The following is a 16,653-nucleotide window of genomic DNA, read 5'->3' on the forward strand; positions in this document are numbered from 1 at the left end:
GTTTAGCATGGGGGTTAAGCTAAGGCCGGGAGGGTTGTTGTTGTTATAGATTGAACTACTGGGGACTAAGTTTCAAGTAGCACGGGCTATGGTGAGCCCGTATCTTACCTGACACAGGAGCGGGACAAGTAGCACGGGCTATGGTGAGCCCGTATCTTACCTGACACAGGAGCGGGACAAGTAGCACGGGCTATGGTGAACCCGTAGTGGACTTACCTGGCACAGGAGCGGGGCAAGTAGCACAGGCTATGGTGAACCCGTAGTGGACTTACCTGGCACAGGAGCGGGGCAAGTAGCACGGGCTATGGTGAGCCCGTAGTGGACTTACCTGGCACAGGAGCGGTGGCCGGGAGGGAGGGGGGTGAGCATATGATCTGGGGTTGAGGTGAGGTGGGTTGAGTTAGCCTCTTCCACACCGCCATTACTTCATCGCGGTTCCTAGCGTATGGGACCTGCGCGGGAGGTGTGTGGCTGTGTTCTGTAGCCTGGTGCTCCGGTGTGTAACTTGGTGCTCCGTATTCCTGACGTGACGAGGACGATATTGTTCATTTCCCCTAGTTAGGGATAACGTAAGGATGTGGAGTATTCAGGTGCTACTGACAGTGATGGTGGTGTGGCGTCCACCATTGTCTTACAGTCTTCAGTACTCTGAGAATACCAGAGCAGACCGCTTCCGTAAGTTGCAACCCATTCTCTCTGTCTCTGTCTGTCTCTCTGTCTGTCTCTCTCTCTCTCTCTCTCTCTCTCTCTCTCTCTCTCTCTCTCTCTCTCTCTCTCTCTCTCTCTCTCTCTCTCTCTCTCTCTCAGAAACCTTCGATTGTCGAACTTTGTTTATATACGAAATTCACCGAAATTTATTATTATTAAAAAATTTATTTACCGTTGTCACCGCTGCTCCCAGTGTTGACAACGGTGCTTTGTCTTGAATTAACACTGTTATAATTTATTATTATTATTATTATTATTATTATTATTATTATACTGTCCCCATAACTCTGTTCTCTTAACACTGTTCTCTTGAACAGTGTCGTTGTTCACGGTGGTGAGGTTCAAGAACAGTGAGTGCAAGAGCCTGGGCAGCGACGTGGGTATCTGTTATTCATACCCTGAGTGTCGTCGGGGCGGCGGGCACGGCTCTGGCCACTGTGCTGAGGGGTACGGCTCCTGCTGCATCAGTGAGTATTGGTCTGCTGGGTCAGCGAGTATTGGTCTGCTGGGTCAGTGAGTATTGGTCTGCTGGGTCAGTGAGTATTGGTCTGCTGGGTCAGCGAGTATTGGTCTGGTGGGTCAGTGAGTATTGGTCTGCTGCCTCAGTGAGTATTGGTCTGCTGGGTCAGTGAGTATTGGTCTGCTGGGTCAGCGAGTATTGGTCTGCTGGGTCAGCGAGTATTGGTCTGGTGAGTCAGTGAGTATTGGTCTGCTGGGTCAGTGAGTATTGGTCTGCTGGGTCAGCGAGTATTGGTCTGCTGGGTCAGCGAGTATTGGTCTGGTGGGTCAGTGAGTATTGGTCTGCTGGGTCAGCGAGTATTGGTCTGGTGGGTCAGTGAATATTGGTCTGCTGCCTCAGTGAGTATTGGTCTGCTGGGTCAGTGAGTATTGGTCTGGTGGGTCAGTGAGTATTGGTCTGCTGCCTCAGTGAGTATTGGTCTGCTGGGCCAGTGAGTATTAGTCTGGTGGGTCAGTGAGTATTGGTCTGCTAGGTCAGTGAGTATTGGTCTGCTGCCTCAGTGAGTATTGGTCTGCTGCCTCAGTGAGTATTGGTCTGCTGGGTCAGCGAGTATTGGTCTGCTGCCTCAGTGAGTATTGGTCTGCTGGGTCAGCGAGTATTGGTCTGCTGCCTCAGTGAGTATTGGTCTGCTGGGTCAGCGAGTATTGGTCTGCTGCCTCAGTGAGTATTGGTCTGCTGGGTCAGCGAGTATTGGTCTGGTGGGCCAGTGAGTATTGGTCTGGTGGGTCAGTGAGTATTGGTCTGCTGCCTCAGTGAGTATTGGTCTGCTGGGTCAGCGAGTATTGGTCTGCTGCCTCAGTGAGTATTGGTCTGCTGGGTCAGCGAGTATTGGTCTGCTGGGTCATTGAGTATTGGTCTGCTGGGTCAGTGAGTATTGGTCTGCTGCCTCAGTGAGTATTGGTCTGCTGGGTCAGCGAGTATTGGTCTGCTGCCTCAGTGAGTATTGGTCTGCTGGGTCAGCGAGTATTGGTCTGGTGGGCCAGTGAGTATTGGTCTGGTGGGTCAGTGAGTATTGGTCTGCTGCCTCAGTGAGTATTGGTCTGCTGGGTCAGCGAGTATTGGTCTGCTGGGTCAGTGAGTATTGGTCTGCTGGGTCAGCGAGTATTGGTCTGCTGCCTCAGTGAGTATTGGTCTGCTGGGTCAGCGAGTATTGGTCTGGTGGGCCAGTGAGTATTGGTCTGGTGGGTCAGTGAGTATTGGTCTGCTTTCTCAGTGAGTATTGGTCTGCTGGGTCAGCGAGTATTGGTCTGCTGCCTCAGTGAGTATTGGTCTGCTGGGTCAGCGAGTATTGGTCTGCTGGGTCAGTGAGTATTGGTCTGCTGGGTCAGCGAGTATTGGTCTGCTGCCTCAGTGAGTATTGGTCTGCTGCCTCAGTGAGTATTGGTCTGCTGGGTCAGCGAGTATTGGTCTGCTGCCTCAGTGAGTATTGGTCTGCTGCCTCAGTGAGTATTGGTCTGCTGGGTCAGTGAGTATTGGTCTGCTGCCTCAGTGAGTATTGGTCTGCTGCCTCAGTGAGTATTGGTCTGCTGCCTCAGTGAGTATTGGTCTGCTGCCTCAGTGAGTATTGGTCTGCTGCCTCAGTGAGTATTGGTCTGCTGCCTCAGTGAGTATTGGTCTGCTGCCTCAGTGAGTATTGGTCTGCTGCCTCAGTGAGTATTGGTCTGCTGCCTCAGTGAGTATTGGTCTGCTGCCTCAGTGAGTATTGGTCTGCTGGGTCAGTGAGTATTGGTCTGGTGGAGACATGTTCAGAAGAAGTACACTTGCTTCCCTAGAAGTGAGTGAACCAATTAACATGTAGAAATAACCCGTATAAAACTTACAACTATTACACATAAATACATAAAAAATACATAAATACATAAAAAATACATAAATACATAAAAAATACATAAATACATAAAAAAAAGTTCGTAACCAGACTGAGGTTTGGTGGTACCTTCCGTATTGAATATATTGTTAAAGACGGTGATAAGGCAACAGGTATTGGCATAAAGCATAATATTGGCATGGATTGTAGTGTTAATCGTCTCCCTCACCTCTCCTCTCTCTCCCTCACCTCTCACGTCTCTCCCTCACCTCTCACGCCTCTCCCTCACCTCTCACGCCTCTCCCTCACCTCTCACGCCTCTCCCTCACCTCTCACGCCTCTCCCTCACCTCTCACGTCTCTCCCTCACCTCTCACGCCTCTCCCTCACCTCTCACGTCTCTCCCTCACCTCTCACGTCTCTCCCTCACCTCTCACGTCTCTCCCTCACCTCTCACGTCTCTCCCTCACCTCTCACGTCTCTCCCTCACCTCTCACGCCTCTCCCTCACCTCTCACGTCTCTCCCTCACCTCTCACGTCTCTCCCTCACCTCTCACGTCTCTCCCTCAGCCACACTTGGGTGTTCCTCTAGCACCTCCAACAACTGCACCTACGTGGAGAGTCCTGGCTACCCGTCCACCTTCAACGACGCTGCCACCTGTACTCACACCATCACCTTCCCTGCTAATGTCTGCCAGGTCAGGTGAGTCAGGTCTGGAGGACCAGGTCAGGTGAGTCACGTCTGGTGGTGGACCAGGTCAGGTGAGTCACGTCTGGTGGTGGACCAGGTCAGGTGAGTCACGTCTGGTGGTGGACCAGGTCAGGTGAGTCACGTCTGGAGGACCAGGTCAGGTGAGTCACGTCTGGTGGTGGACCAGGTCAGGTGAGTCACGTCTGGTGGTGGACCAGGTCAGGTGAGTCACGTCTGGTGGTGGACCAGGTCAGGTGAGTCACGTCTGGAGGACCAGGTCAGGTGAGTCACGTCTGGTGGTGGACCAGGTCAGGTGAGTCACGTCTAGGGTGGACCAGGTCAGGTGAGTCACGTCTGGTGGGTGGACCAGGTCAGGTGAGTCACGTCTGGGGTGGACCAGGTCAGGTGAGTCACGTCTGGTGGGTGGACCGGGTCAGGTGAGTCACGTCTGTAGAATGTATAACAGTAAGTCTAATCTTTAGAGCCACATATAAATTGGATAACGTTAGTTTCATACGTGAAACTACCGAACCTCAGGATAGTCTTTGGAAACCTTATAAATCCGCATTCAGAATACTGTATACCACCTACGCGAGACAACTCCCAGAGCATGCAGTGCTAGTCACACAAGGACACGAAAAAAAATGCAGAATCACGCAATGACGCAATGAAACAGATCCTAGAACAACAATGGAAGGGGAACGAAGGAAATCCCTCTAACAATTTACACAAAAATATAGGAGACATATTCGAGACATGTAAAGTATTTAGGGAATTGATAGGAGTATAACAAGGATCACTGGCTTCTCTCCACAGGATGGACGTAGTGGAGGTGGATCTGGCTCCTCCCACCACCCAGGGTAACTGTATCGACGACGGGCTCACCTTCTCCCAGGACATTAAGTGGGAGAAAGTGTGTGGCACCACCACCGACACCCACTGTAAGTGCCTGCTCCCTCAGCCTCATTTTCTTCATCTTATCTTATCTTTTGAGAGGATTGAGCATCCATTTTCTGTTGGATGCTTCTGGTATATTAAAAGGTATTTCATATAAATTATCTCCTACCGTAAAGTACTGTACCATTCACCAAGATGAGGAGCCCAGGTGAGCTCCTCAAATGGGCGATCGTTTGTCTCGACAAAGGAGTGAGCTCAGTCTACCTCAGGTGTGGTATCCCAGGTGTGGTATCCCAGGTGTGGTATCCCAGGTGTGGTATCCCAGGTGTGGTATCCACAGATGAGGAGAGGGAAGGACCTTGTTTGCCATCTCCCTTTGTACGAGTGAATCACTCTGCTCACGCCCCCTCATTCGAGATAACAGCAAATGGGGTTTACCCAACCATTAGCCTTCCCCTTAGACAGAGTAAACAGGAAATATATATACCTACAGTTTAACCCTTTAACCCATTTCTGAAGGTAAGAGTGAGTGTACACCAATAGATTACTCCCTTCCCCTCCCTTAAATTGTGAGGGAGTGTGTGTGTGTGTTTACATGCAACACTCTCCTTACCTGAGTTTACCCTGTGTGTTTGTTTACAGTTTACCTGGATGTGGATTCGAGTGTGAGCACCTCCCTCACTCTGACCTTCAACACGGGCACCGCCTCCTACCCTCGCAAGTGGAAGGTCAGGCTATGTCAGATTTGCTGCGACCAGATCTCCTTAGGTAGGAACCTCCAGAACTCTGCTTCATATTGTGTCTCCTTACACCACCACCCTGCTTCATGTTACCCGTTGCTATGATAACGACTCGCTCCTCTGTACAGCTCCCTCTGGGTGCGGCCAATACTTCACCGTCCCCGCCGGGACCATTAAGGGCTGGAACTACGGAGGGATCTACCTATCAGGCCAGAACTACGCCATCTGCGTCCGGAGGGAACTCAATAAGTGCTCGGTGAGATCCCTGTTTACATATCCCATTTTCTATGGCTGCGAACAATTCGTTAAAAATGCGACGCATTAGTCACGTGTTCTAGCTTCGTGATATTATCGTTTGCTTTGCGTCGACGTTGATAGGTTAAGTGGGTTGAATGGGCTCGTGCGTTGCTGGTTTGGAGAACGGTTGTATTTTTAACGGAGTGGCAAATATAGAAAAAGGCCTGGATTATCATTCATTTTTATTCATATTATAAATAATAATTTTTAATCATTTTTTATTAGGTTTAAAATACTTGTTAAAAGTAATTCTTATAACAAGTGATTATATATAAGTATTGATAATGTTTTATATCTATAGATATTTTCTGATATATTCAGATAATAGAGTATAATAACTGATGCTCATTATATATACATGTTACATGTCAATATAATCTACATATGCATTCACTGTAGATAATTTGTTGGGGTAGTCATTATATTCTTTCAAATTATTATCGTCATTATATACTACAAATAATAATTATAGATAATTATTTTACACAATGATTATAGTGATTATAATTAATATAGATACTCATATATATACTGATTAGAGATAATTATGTTCGGTAGTAATTATGTACTTTGATCACATGTACCAGTCTTCACTACCACTACAACCACCACCACCACTACTATCACCACTACCACCACCATTACCACCATCACCACCCCCACAGTCACCATTAACCCCCATCTTTCCCGTACCTTCAGACGACCTACCAGGACCTGAGGGATAGTAAGTTTGTGCCCATCTGTGGGGACACCTTGGAGTGGCCCTATCCTGTGAGTGGAGGTGGCCCTCCTTCCTCTGTGACCTGCGTCCACACTCCGACCTTCGTGGATCCTGTAGGTTGTTCCTAGTGTGTCTGTGTGTTTCTCACATCTTTTAACGAGGCAACACCTGTCCTTCTTGTAATGACATACCTCCCTCTCCAATTACATACTGTATATGTATGAAATAATATACTTGTCAAAAATGATTATTATCCATTCTCAACTCACCAATGTTGAGGTACACGTCAAAACTTCTAACTGTTCTTTTTCTGTTGGGGTGAGCAGGCGCCGTTTACAATACCGTTACAAGGCCCCAACTACATGTACCTGGTGACCAAGGACGCCTCCAACGACCACTCTATTGCCACCAACATCTACTACAGCTTCACCCAGAACTCCTGCTGAGGGCCCGAGGGGACAACAGCTGGTGGTGATGGCCAGAGTGGGTATGAGGGCCTGCGGGCCGCTCCAAGCAACGGCCTGGTGGACCAAACTCTCACAAGTCAAGCCTGGCCTCGGGCCGGGCTTGGGGAGTAGAAGAACTCCCAGAACCCCATCAACCTAGTATCAACCAGGTATCAAGTGTCAGCACTGTGGAGAAATGCCCGACAGACCACTGGAACATTATCTAACACAGTGCACAGTTACAGCCACAACAGACCACTGGAACATTATCTAACACAGTGCACAGTTACAAACCCATTAAGATTTCAACTTAGATTTAACAGAGCAGAAGTTGTTAAACACATATGGCAAAATCTTACTGAAGCGACCATACGAGTCATAAATACTCATACTCCGCCCAAGTAAAACAGAAACAAGCAACACTTAGTGGGCCAGCCAGAGGCTTAGGACCCGCCCAGTGGGCCATCCAGAGGCTTAGGGCCCGCCCAGTGGGCCATCCAGAGGCTTAGGGCCCGCCCAGTGGGCCAGCCAGAGGCTTAGGGCCCGCCCAGTGGGCCATCCAGAGGCTTAGGGCCCGCCCAGTGGGCCATCCAGAGGCCTAGGGCCCGTGCAGGAATATCCCTGAAAAAAAACAGGTATCAACCAGGTATCAACCAGCCGGTAGTGAGATCGAAATACCATTTCTCCTCAATGCTGACGTTTCGTAGCTTCTTTTGAAACCTATAAGCCTATTCAATGACCTTCACCCGTGAATGTTTCCCTCAGTGCTGCAACATTTCCAGTCAGATGGATGTTGACACGCAAGTGTTCTTGTAGCAAGAGTTTCAATTGCACTTCTGGAATCTGTGAATGTGATAACGTGTTGTGTTCAACAGATGTTTCATAACCTTTTGAAGGTTATGCATCTCTGGAGAGGAATATTGATAGCGAGTTGAACAACTGGTGAGAGAATTAACTGGCCAGAGAAACAGTCAGTCAGTAAACAGTTTCAACAGTAAGTTTAATCGGGTTGAACCATCATATCCTCAATGCTCTAAGAATCTAATTTACTGTTCATTTTCCCTCTATATGTTGAAATAATATAATAAAATTGGGACTTAATTTAGCTCCGGGTATTTGCCTTACCCTGAGGCACCTACATGAAGGTATATCAAGCTATGACTAAGAATATTTCATTATACTACATGTAGGTATATCTGTGATTATTAACTTACCGTCATGTCTTCCCACCTGTTCATCTGTCTACTTATCCATCGGCCTATTTATCTATACACACACACATCTCGGGGGATCGAACTCCGGAATGCTAGAAGCAAACCCGTTGCTTTTCCGAGGAATGTAAGTGGATGATAAATTGGGAAAGCGAGAGAGAAGACGATATATGCAGGTAAAAAAAAACTCAGGCATTGACGTAGTCGTTGTCACTGCTGCGGTGTTCACTGCTGTGGTTGTCACTGCTGCGGTTGTCACTGCTGCGGTTGTCACTGCCGCGGTTGTCACTGCTGCGGTGGTCACTGCTGCGGTGTTCACCGCTGCGGTTGTCACTGCTGCGGTTGTCACCGCTGCGGTTGTCACTGCTGTGGTTGTCAGTGCTGCGGTTGTTGGGGCTACTACTACTACTATTGATGTAATTATCACAGTCACAACGGTTGCTGCTGACAGCCGGATTGCTGTCACTCCTGCTGGGAGGTTGTCTGCCGCTGCTCCTGTTGTCGTCAAGGTGTTTGCTGTCACTGGTAGCTCTGCTGCTGTTAGGCTGGCTGCTGGCGGTGTCGCGGTAGTCGGAGTAGTTCCCAGTGAGCGTGCTGCGGACCCTCAGCCACAAGTTGGACGAGTCTGAAGCGCCCAACGATTTGCCTGGCAATACGTAAATAAAGTCAAACATATAACTAAAATATCAATAATTTTGAGAAAAAAAATAACTAATTATAAATTATTTAAATTATAAGAAATTAATAAGCCACAGAAAGAGTATGTAGGAGGGGTACTGAAGTCTACTGTAATGACTAAGTTCCCCCTACAACACGGCGGAGATCAGAGAAAATGGCAAAGGCGCAAAGAAGTCGCAACCGACCAGCGAGAAGACGACATGGAGATAAACACAAGACCCTTCGGTCGACTGCTAGCAGCCATGGAGTGAGGACGTTTCCCGACCCTCCGTGGCTGTTGGAGTTGTTTGCTGTTTTGGTCGCCAGGTGGTGTGGGCGTCCCTGCCCTACCAGTTTTGTTGCCTGCCTGGCTGCGTTGACGTGGCAGTGCTGACATGGGGGGGCCATCTTCCTCCTGTTCAGCGTGTGAACTCCGTGGGCCTGGAGTTCACTTGTATGGCTGGTTATCCGACCATCGAGATGGTGATGTGTGACATGCTTCGTGTCCCAGTGGAAGCTGTTTACGGTGTGGAGCTAGTTACGGCCCATCGGGTTGTTATTAAGTTCGTGGGGGAGGACGAGTACCGGGACTTCATCCATCGGTACGGGGCGCGTACGTTGCCGTTGCCAGACGATGCCGGCTCTGTGGCGATTTCGGACCGCAGCGGTGCCCTGACTTATGTCAGTATCCATGGTGCGCCCCTGGAGTTCCCTGATGACTTCCTCCGGCGTTACTTCGGGGGGTTTGGTACTCTTGTCAGCGTGCGGGTGAACACGCTCTCCTCGGGGCGGTATGCTGGGAGGCGTACAAACATTCGCACGTTGGGGATGCGCCTGCGGTCGGATATACCTTCTTCTGTCCGGCTTATGGGGTACTACGTCCGGGTGTATTATGCCCGGCAGCCTCGTACCTGTTTCCGGTGTGGCCTGTTGGGGCATCAGGCCGCCGGGTGCTCTGAGGCCCCTGCTGCTCCTGTCAACTTGTTCCGCGACGAGGATTTCCCGCCGCTCCCTCTGGAGGCTGTCTCTGGTGATGTTGATGAGGTGGTGCGCGTCCCGTTTGCTGTTGCAGCTTCCTCGGCGGCGCCTGCCGTTCCTCCGGTTGTTGCCGTCCCTCCTCCGGTTCTTGAGGTACCGTCGGTTGGTCTGCCTGATCCTGTCGCTGTCCCAGCTGCTTCCGTGGGCCTTCCTGGAGCCCCCTGTGTGACGTCGCTGTCTTCTCCCTCGTCTTCTGATGCTGCGCCTGGCCCTGTGTCCGTGACTCGGGTCCCCGGATGTGCTTGGTGCTGGGGTGGCTGCGGAGCCTCCTGCTGTGTGTGGCCCAGTTCCCCCTGTGGTAGAGGTTGCTACCGTCCTGGCGTCGGTTCCTTCGGCTCGTGGTACCCGTGTTTCGGGGTCACTTACCGGCTCTGACGATATCCGGCCGGTGCCCAAACGTTCCCGGCGTTCGTCTTCTTCCTGGGCCGACGTTGGTGACTTCAGTGACTGTGGGGCTTCGGATGTTGACAGTGTGGATACGGATGCGTCGATGTCTCCGCGGTTCGTGGTGGCGGAGGTCCATGTGCCTGCCGGTGCTGGTGCCTGTGTCTCGGACGTGCCTTCGGTTCTTTCTCCGCCGGGGGACTCTCCACAGTGGGGGGTGGTGGCTTCCGCTGCCAGGGATGGTGTGGACTCTGGTGCTGGGCGTGGCCTGGTGGTGACGTTACGGAAGGATGCGCGCCGTCCGGGTTCCCTGCTGTCGTCTGGTGGTGTGCCCGGGGCCGCGGGTATCCCTATGGTGCGGGTGCGCGTTGGGGCCCTGGGGGACGTGTTGCCGGCGTCTGTGATGCCACCGGGTCACTGGTCGAAGATTGCCGAGTTACTGCTGTCTGACGGACCGGAGTGCTTTCGTGGGGGGCAAGTTCCCTTCCTGTGGGGGCGAGTGGCGACTTCTCGCCTCATGAGTTCTACCATCTGGGTCCCCAGTTTGCAGGTGTTTGTTGTCCCGGTTCCTGATGTTATGGCGTCCCCGGTGGATGGACGAGACCCTTGGCAATGGGTGCTCTGGGAGACGTTCAATGTAAGATTCCCGCGGGCCAAGTTCCCGGGCAAGTATGTGCTCTGATTTCCTGTGTATTTGCTCTATGACATGCTGTGTGCCCTTCTGGCTGTTTGTTTGCCCTGTTCTATTATGTGCTTCTGCCTCTCCCTTTGTGCGTAGCTTTGCCGTGTGGCATATTAGTTTCTAGTGCTTGGCGTCACTCGTTTCGCGTTTTTGCTTGGCATTTCGCCTTTCCTGGCTTTGCGATTCACCCTTCACGGGTACACCGGGACGCATCCGATCCCAGGATCGTCGTCGCCCCTAACCAACAACAGCAAATACCATCAAGAAGAACACGAGACTGGACTCTCTCTCGCACCCTCCTTGGGTTTGTACAGTTAATGAATATATGTATATGTGGATCAGAGACTTGTATTTGCTTGACCCTTGTCTGGTGGATATTAGGGCACTAAAAGTACAATTCGCCTTTCTGGATGTCAGCCTGTAGGAGAGAATGAGGTAGTTGCTACTTAAAAATCAGTAAATTCATGTAAATACTTACCTGGTGCCAGCCTGGAGGAGACGGGGAAGGCGCTACTTACCGGGTGTCAGTCTGGAGGAGACGGGAGCCATGCTGTGAGGCGTAGCCTGTTGCTGCTGTTCCAGGAAGTCGGCGTTCTCGTAGAAGGCATAGTCGCTGGAGATCTTGGAGTAGTGGCTGTCTGGCGGTGTGGCGTAGAGCGGCTGGCAAGGGAGAGGCCGTGAGTGAAGGATAGGCGGTGGGTAAGGGAGGATAGGGGGAGCCAGGGAGGAATGAAATGATATATAGATGGTTAGTGACACGGGCACGGGACAATGACGCAAGATAGTGGCTAGGACAGTGGCACGGAGGTAGCCACACAGTGATAAGCTAATAAAACATCCACTTATTTTATGTATCACAATTAACTTCATTATTTATGTTGAGATAAGTTTGTGTTCATTAAATTGAGGTTTATATCAGAAAATATTCCCACCAGTTCCTGCCTCATTATGGACATGTTACACACAGCGAACACAGAGTGAACACAGGGAGCGAACACAGGGAATAACACAGGAAGCGAACACAGAGAGTGAACACATGGAGCGAACGCAGGAAGTGAATACAGGGAGCGAACACATTGAGCGAACACAGGGAACGAACACGGACTGAACACAGTGAGCGAACACGAACTGAACACTGAGCGAACACAAGGAATGAACAGTGAGCGAATATGCCAGTACTGATGAGTACAGGCAGAGTTAGCCCCCTCTGAACTATACACAGGAACCCACATACTCACCTCAGGAACCACATACTCACCTCAGGAAACACATACTCACCTCAGGACCGACATACTCACCTCAGGACCCACATACTCACAGGAACCACATACTCACCTCAGGAACCACATACTCACCTCAGGACCCACATACTCACAGGAACCACATACTCACCTCAGGACCCACATACTCACCTCAGGACCCACATACTCACCTCAGGACCCACATACTCACCTCAGGACCCGCATACTCACCTCAGGACCCACATACTCACCTCAGGACCCACATACTCACCTCAGGACCCACATACTCACCTCAGGACCCACATACTCACCTCAGGACCCACATACTCACAGGAACCACATACTCACCTCAGGAACCACATACTCACCTCAGGACCCACATACTCACAGGAACCACATACTCACCTCAGGAACCACATACTCACCTCAGGACCCACATACTCACCTCAGGACCCACATACTCACCTCAGGACCCACATACTCACCTCAGGACCCACATACTCACCTCAGGACCCACATACTCACCTCAGGACCCACATACTCACCTCAGGACCCACATACTCACAGGACCCACATACTCACCTCAGGACCCACATACTCACAGGAACCACATACTCACAGGAACCACATACTCACCTCAGGACCCACATACTCACAGGAACCACATACTCACCTCAGGACCCACATACTCACCTCAGGACCCACATACTCACCTCAGGACCCACATACTCACCTCAGGACCCACATACTCACCTCAGGACCCACATACTCACCTCAGGACCCACATACTCACCTCAGGACCCACATACTCACAGGACCCACATACTCACCTCAGGACCCACATACTCACAGGAACCACATACTCACAGGAACCACATACTCACCTCAGGACCCACATACTCACAGGAACCACATACTCACCTCAGGACCCACATACTCACCTCAGGAACCACATACTCACCTCAGGACCCACATACTCACCTCAGGACCCACATACTCACCTCAGGACCCACATACTCACAGGACCCACATACTCACCTCAGGACCCACATACTCACAGGAACCACATACTCACCTCAGGACCCACATACTCACAGGAACCACATACTCACAGGAACCACATACTCACCTCAGGACCCACATACTCACCTCAGGACCCACATACTCACCTCAGGACCCACATACTCACCTCAGGACCCACATACTCACCTCAGGACCCACATACTCACCTCAGGACCCACATACTCACCTCAGGGAAGATTGTCTGGCAAAACTTGCTGGGTTTCAAGTACATGTAAGCCGCCTCCTTCTTCGCCATCATCCGTCGCTTTTTACCCCTAGTCAACACTGTGGCCAGAAAGAAATAAAAACAGAACTGAAACACCATTAAATCATAATTATAGTTTTACTCTATTTCATTTAAATAGTTAATAGTCTCAGAATTATTGCATTAGAGTGTAAAGTTAGATCAGCGCTCACTTGCGTCTTGCATCTCCTTCTGTTGCAGAAGAAAGATGAGGAAGATGCCCATGTTGACGACGATGAAGATGGCGATGCAAGAGTTAATTATTATCAGCAAGTCGATGGATAACTGGTCGTGCTGGTGGAGATCACGCAGGAAAGGCAGGGTTAGAAGGTGGGGCACAGGAGGGGAGGGCATGGGAGAGAAGGGAAGGGCAAGTGACTGACACACACACACACACACACACACACACACACACACACACACACACACACACACACACACACACACACACAAGGGGCCTTTACCCTTTAGGGGCCTGGTAGCCTGGTAGATAACGCGCAGGACTCGTAATTCTGTGGCGCGGGTTCGATTCCCTCACGAGGCAGAAACAAATGGGCAAAGTTTCTTTCACCCTGAATGCCCCTGTTACCTAGCAGTAAATAGGTACCTGGGAGTTAGTCAGCTGTCACGGGCTGCTTCCTGGGGTGTGTGTGTTTGTGTGTGTGGTGTGGAAAGAAAAAGTAGTTAGTAAACAGTTGATTGACAGTTGAGAGGCGGGCCGAAAGAGCAAAACTCAACCCCCGCAAACACAACTAGGTGAATACACACACAAACTCATTGTATGGAATGCATTAATTCACTGTAATGGAATGGATCATTCCACCACATCATTAGGCAGTGATGTGGTGGAGGCTGACTCCATACACAGTTTCAAGTGTAGATATGATAGAGCCCAGTAGGCTCAGGAATCTGTATACCTGTTGATTGACGGTTGAGAGGCGGGACCAAAGAGCCGAAGCTCAATTCCTCAAGCAAAAGTAGGTGAATATACACACACACACACGTTCGGGCCTCGCGGCTGAGGGACAGCGCTCGGAGGTCGTAGTCCTAAGGGCCCGGGTTAGATTCCTGGTCGAAGCGTAAACAAAATTTCTTTCACTTGATGCCCCTGTCCATCCACGTGAGCTGGACGGTAGAGCGACGGTCTTGCTTCATGCAGGTCGGCGTTCAATCCCCGGTCGTCCAAGGGTTGGGCACTATTCCTTACCCTATCACACTATCCCAAATCCTTATCCTGACCCCTTCCAAGTGTTATATAGTCGTAATGGCTTGGTGCTTTCTCCTCATAGTTTTCTTTTTTATGCTCTTGGAGATGTGTACTCACCTAGTTGTGCTTGAGGGGGTTGAGCTCTGGCTCTTTGGGGCCACCTCTCATCTGGTGTACAGGTGCCTGAGCCTATTGGGCTCTGTCATATCTACACTTGAAACTGTTGTGTGTGTATGTGCGTGTGTAATCATATTAACTATCTTAGTAATTATGATAGAGGAAAAATAGATCAGTAGTCAGTATATTAGACACCGACGGTTAGAAAGGCGGGGTCAAAGAAAAGCTCGATCCTGCAGGTACAAATAGTAAATACACACACATAGCAATATACAAGAATGAAGATAGGAGGCACTTAACTACGGACCAGTATCACTGAGAACCAGTCCCTGCATCTTGAAAGTACAACAAGAATATGACTAGTTACACATCTACAGATAATTATGTATGTAAACAAACATCAGCATGGTTTGAGAAAAGGGAAATCATGTCTAAAAAAAACCTACTGGAGCTCTATGACAATAAAACCTACTGGAGCTCTATGACAATAAAACCTACTGGAGCTCTATGACAATAAAACCTACTGGAGCTCTATGACAATAAAACCTACTGGAGCTCTATGACAATAAAACCTACTGGAGCTCTATGACAATAAAACCTACTGGAGCTCTATGACAATAAAACCTACTGGAGCTCTATGACACTACTGGAGCTCTATGACAATAAAACCTACTGGAGCTCTATGACAATAAAACCTACTGGAGCTCTATGACAATAAAAACCTACTGGAGCTCTATGACAATAAAACCTGGCTAAACCTATGGAGCTCTATGACATAAAACCTACTGGAGCTCTATGACAATAAAACCTACTGGAGCTCTATGACAATAAAACCTACTGGAGCTCTATGACAATAAGAAAAATAAAGCAGGACAGAAAAGGCTGGGCAGAGGGCATATGTCTGGACTGCCAAAAAGTCTTTGACACGGAAAGGCAAGCGGGAGTAAGTGCAGAATGCATTCCACTCATTATGCATTGTCATACATTGTATAATGCAGACAACGAGTAACTAAAATATTGCGAAACCATATTAACATACAAAAGAAAATCTTGTAAAAGAAAATGGACGAGAAGCAGGCAGCTCACCTTGGCGTCCATAGCCACAAGGTTCATGGACTTGAGCATGTCCTCCAGCCATATCTTATTTGAGGTCTCTGTGAGGGCCCTGTGAGCACCGTCCGCCATGATCCTGTGGAAGGTTTGGTGGACATTTATTCCATCTTTCATGATATTGTAACATCAGAGGCACTTGGTCCCACTGGGCAGCTTTATCTACACCTTACACATATGGTCCTGCCAAAGGGGGGTAGAAATAGCCTAAGCTACTCTACTCCTTTGAGATGTATTTCTTTCTTGTCTCAATAAACATATTTGAACTTGAATGGTTTTGCTGGGAAGGCTACAGGTCATCCTATATCTTTCTAATGGGAAATGTACAGGAAATTTCAGGTAGTTCGTACTTCATAGTCATGCAGATGGAGAGGGGGCAAAATTTGCTTCATAATTTACTATACATATATGATATACTACCAGCCGTGTCCAGTTACATTTCTTATTATTTTTCAATAAAAATAACCAATGTTATTGTTAAATAACATTGGTTATTTAACAATATATTTATTTAACAACTATTTAACAATATATTTATTTAACAATGTTAAATAAATAACCAATGTTAAAATCTTGTTATTCACAAAAAATAATTAGATATTGAGCAGTTTTAAACTCTATCCAAATGAGTGTCCAAGAGGTATCTATGAGGCGTTATATATAATATTGAACTGCTGTTTTACCTGGAGTTGCGAAGGGTGTAGAGTAAAGGATTTTAGCGAGGGTGTGTGTGTGCGTGTCCGCCGGGGGACTCCAAGCTACTGCCCGATAATATCTTCACGCCCAGATAAGGACTTTTTAAGCGATATTTTTCAGCGCTTGCGGGGCAACTCAACTGCTGCCTCTTTTGAACACTGGCGTCGCATAGCCTACT

General features: G+C 49.2%; 2 protein-coding genes across 2 annotated transcripts; one reads left to right on the forward strand and one right to left on the reverse strand.

The window, feature by feature from the left end:
- The first annotated feature begins 437 nt into the window (after positions 1-437).
- Positions 438-6,846, forward strand: LOC123746197 (uncharacterized). Its single transcript, XM_069314872.1, has 8 exons — positions 438-675; positions 1,026-1,175; positions 3,605-3,737; positions 4,542-4,666; positions 5,265-5,390; positions 5,491-5,618; positions 6,359-6,493; positions 6,707-6,846. Exons 1-8 carry the CDS (start codon positions 576-578, stop codon positions 6,824-6,826), a joined length of 1,017 nt encoding a protein of 338 aa, XP_069170973.1. The 5' UTR covers positions 438-575; the 3' UTR covers positions 6,827-6,846.
- Positions 5,832-16,583, reverse strand: LOC123746254 (dentin sialophosphoprotein). The gene is made up of 6 exons (XM_045727581.2): positions 16,463-16,583; positions 15,756-15,858; positions 13,519-13,639; positions 13,289-13,386; positions 11,317-11,458; positions 5,832-8,683 (listed from the first exon to the last, which is right to left on the reverse strand). Exons 2-6 carry the CDS (start codon positions 15,852-15,854, stop codon positions 8,226-8,228), a joined length of 918 nt encoding a protein of 305 aa, XP_045583537.2. The 5' UTR covers positions 15,855-15,858; positions 16,463-16,583; the 3' UTR covers positions 5,832-8,225.
- Between the last annotated feature and the right edge of the window lie 70 nt (positions 16,584-16,653).

This window comes from Procambarus clarkii, chromosome 80, assembly GCF_040958095.1.
Source record: "Procambarus clarkii isolate CNS0578487 chromosome 80, FALCON_Pclarkii_2.0, whole genome shotgun sequence".
Taxonomy (NCBI): Eukaryota; Metazoa; Arthropoda; class Malacostraca; order Decapoda; family Cambaridae; genus Procambarus; species Procambarus clarkii.

What these genes read in the sequence shown, in the direction of transcription:
- LOC123746197 (XM_069314872.1), top strand. Translation starts at nt 576, where the DNA reads ATGTGGAGTATTCAGGTGCTACTGACAGTGATGGTGGTGTGGCGTCCA. An exon ending in TACCAGAGCAGACCGCTTCC is followed by an intron (nt 676 to 1,025) that starts GTAAGTTGCAAC and finishes TCTCTTGAACAG; the next exon opens with TGTCGTTGTTCACGGTGGTG. An exon ending in GTACGGCTCCTGCTGCATCA is followed by an intron (nt 1,176 to 3,604) that starts GTGAGTATTGGT and finishes TCTCTCCCTCAG; the next exon opens with CCACACTTGGGTGTTCCTCT.
- LOC123746254 (XM_045727581.2), bottom strand. Translation starts at nt 15,854, where the DNA reads ATGGCGGACGGTGCTCACAGGGCCCTCACAGAGACCTCAAATAAGATA. An exon ending in GCCAGACAATCTTCCCTGAG is followed by an intron (nt 11,459 to 13,288) that starts GTGAGTATGTGG and finishes CTCCCTTGCCAG; the next exon opens with CCGCTCTACGCCACACCGCC. An exon ending in CTCCTCCAGACTGACACCCG is followed by an intron (nt 8,684 to 11,316) that starts GTAAGTAGCGCC and finishes ACGTATTGCCAG; the next exon opens with GCAAATCGTTGGGCGCTTCA.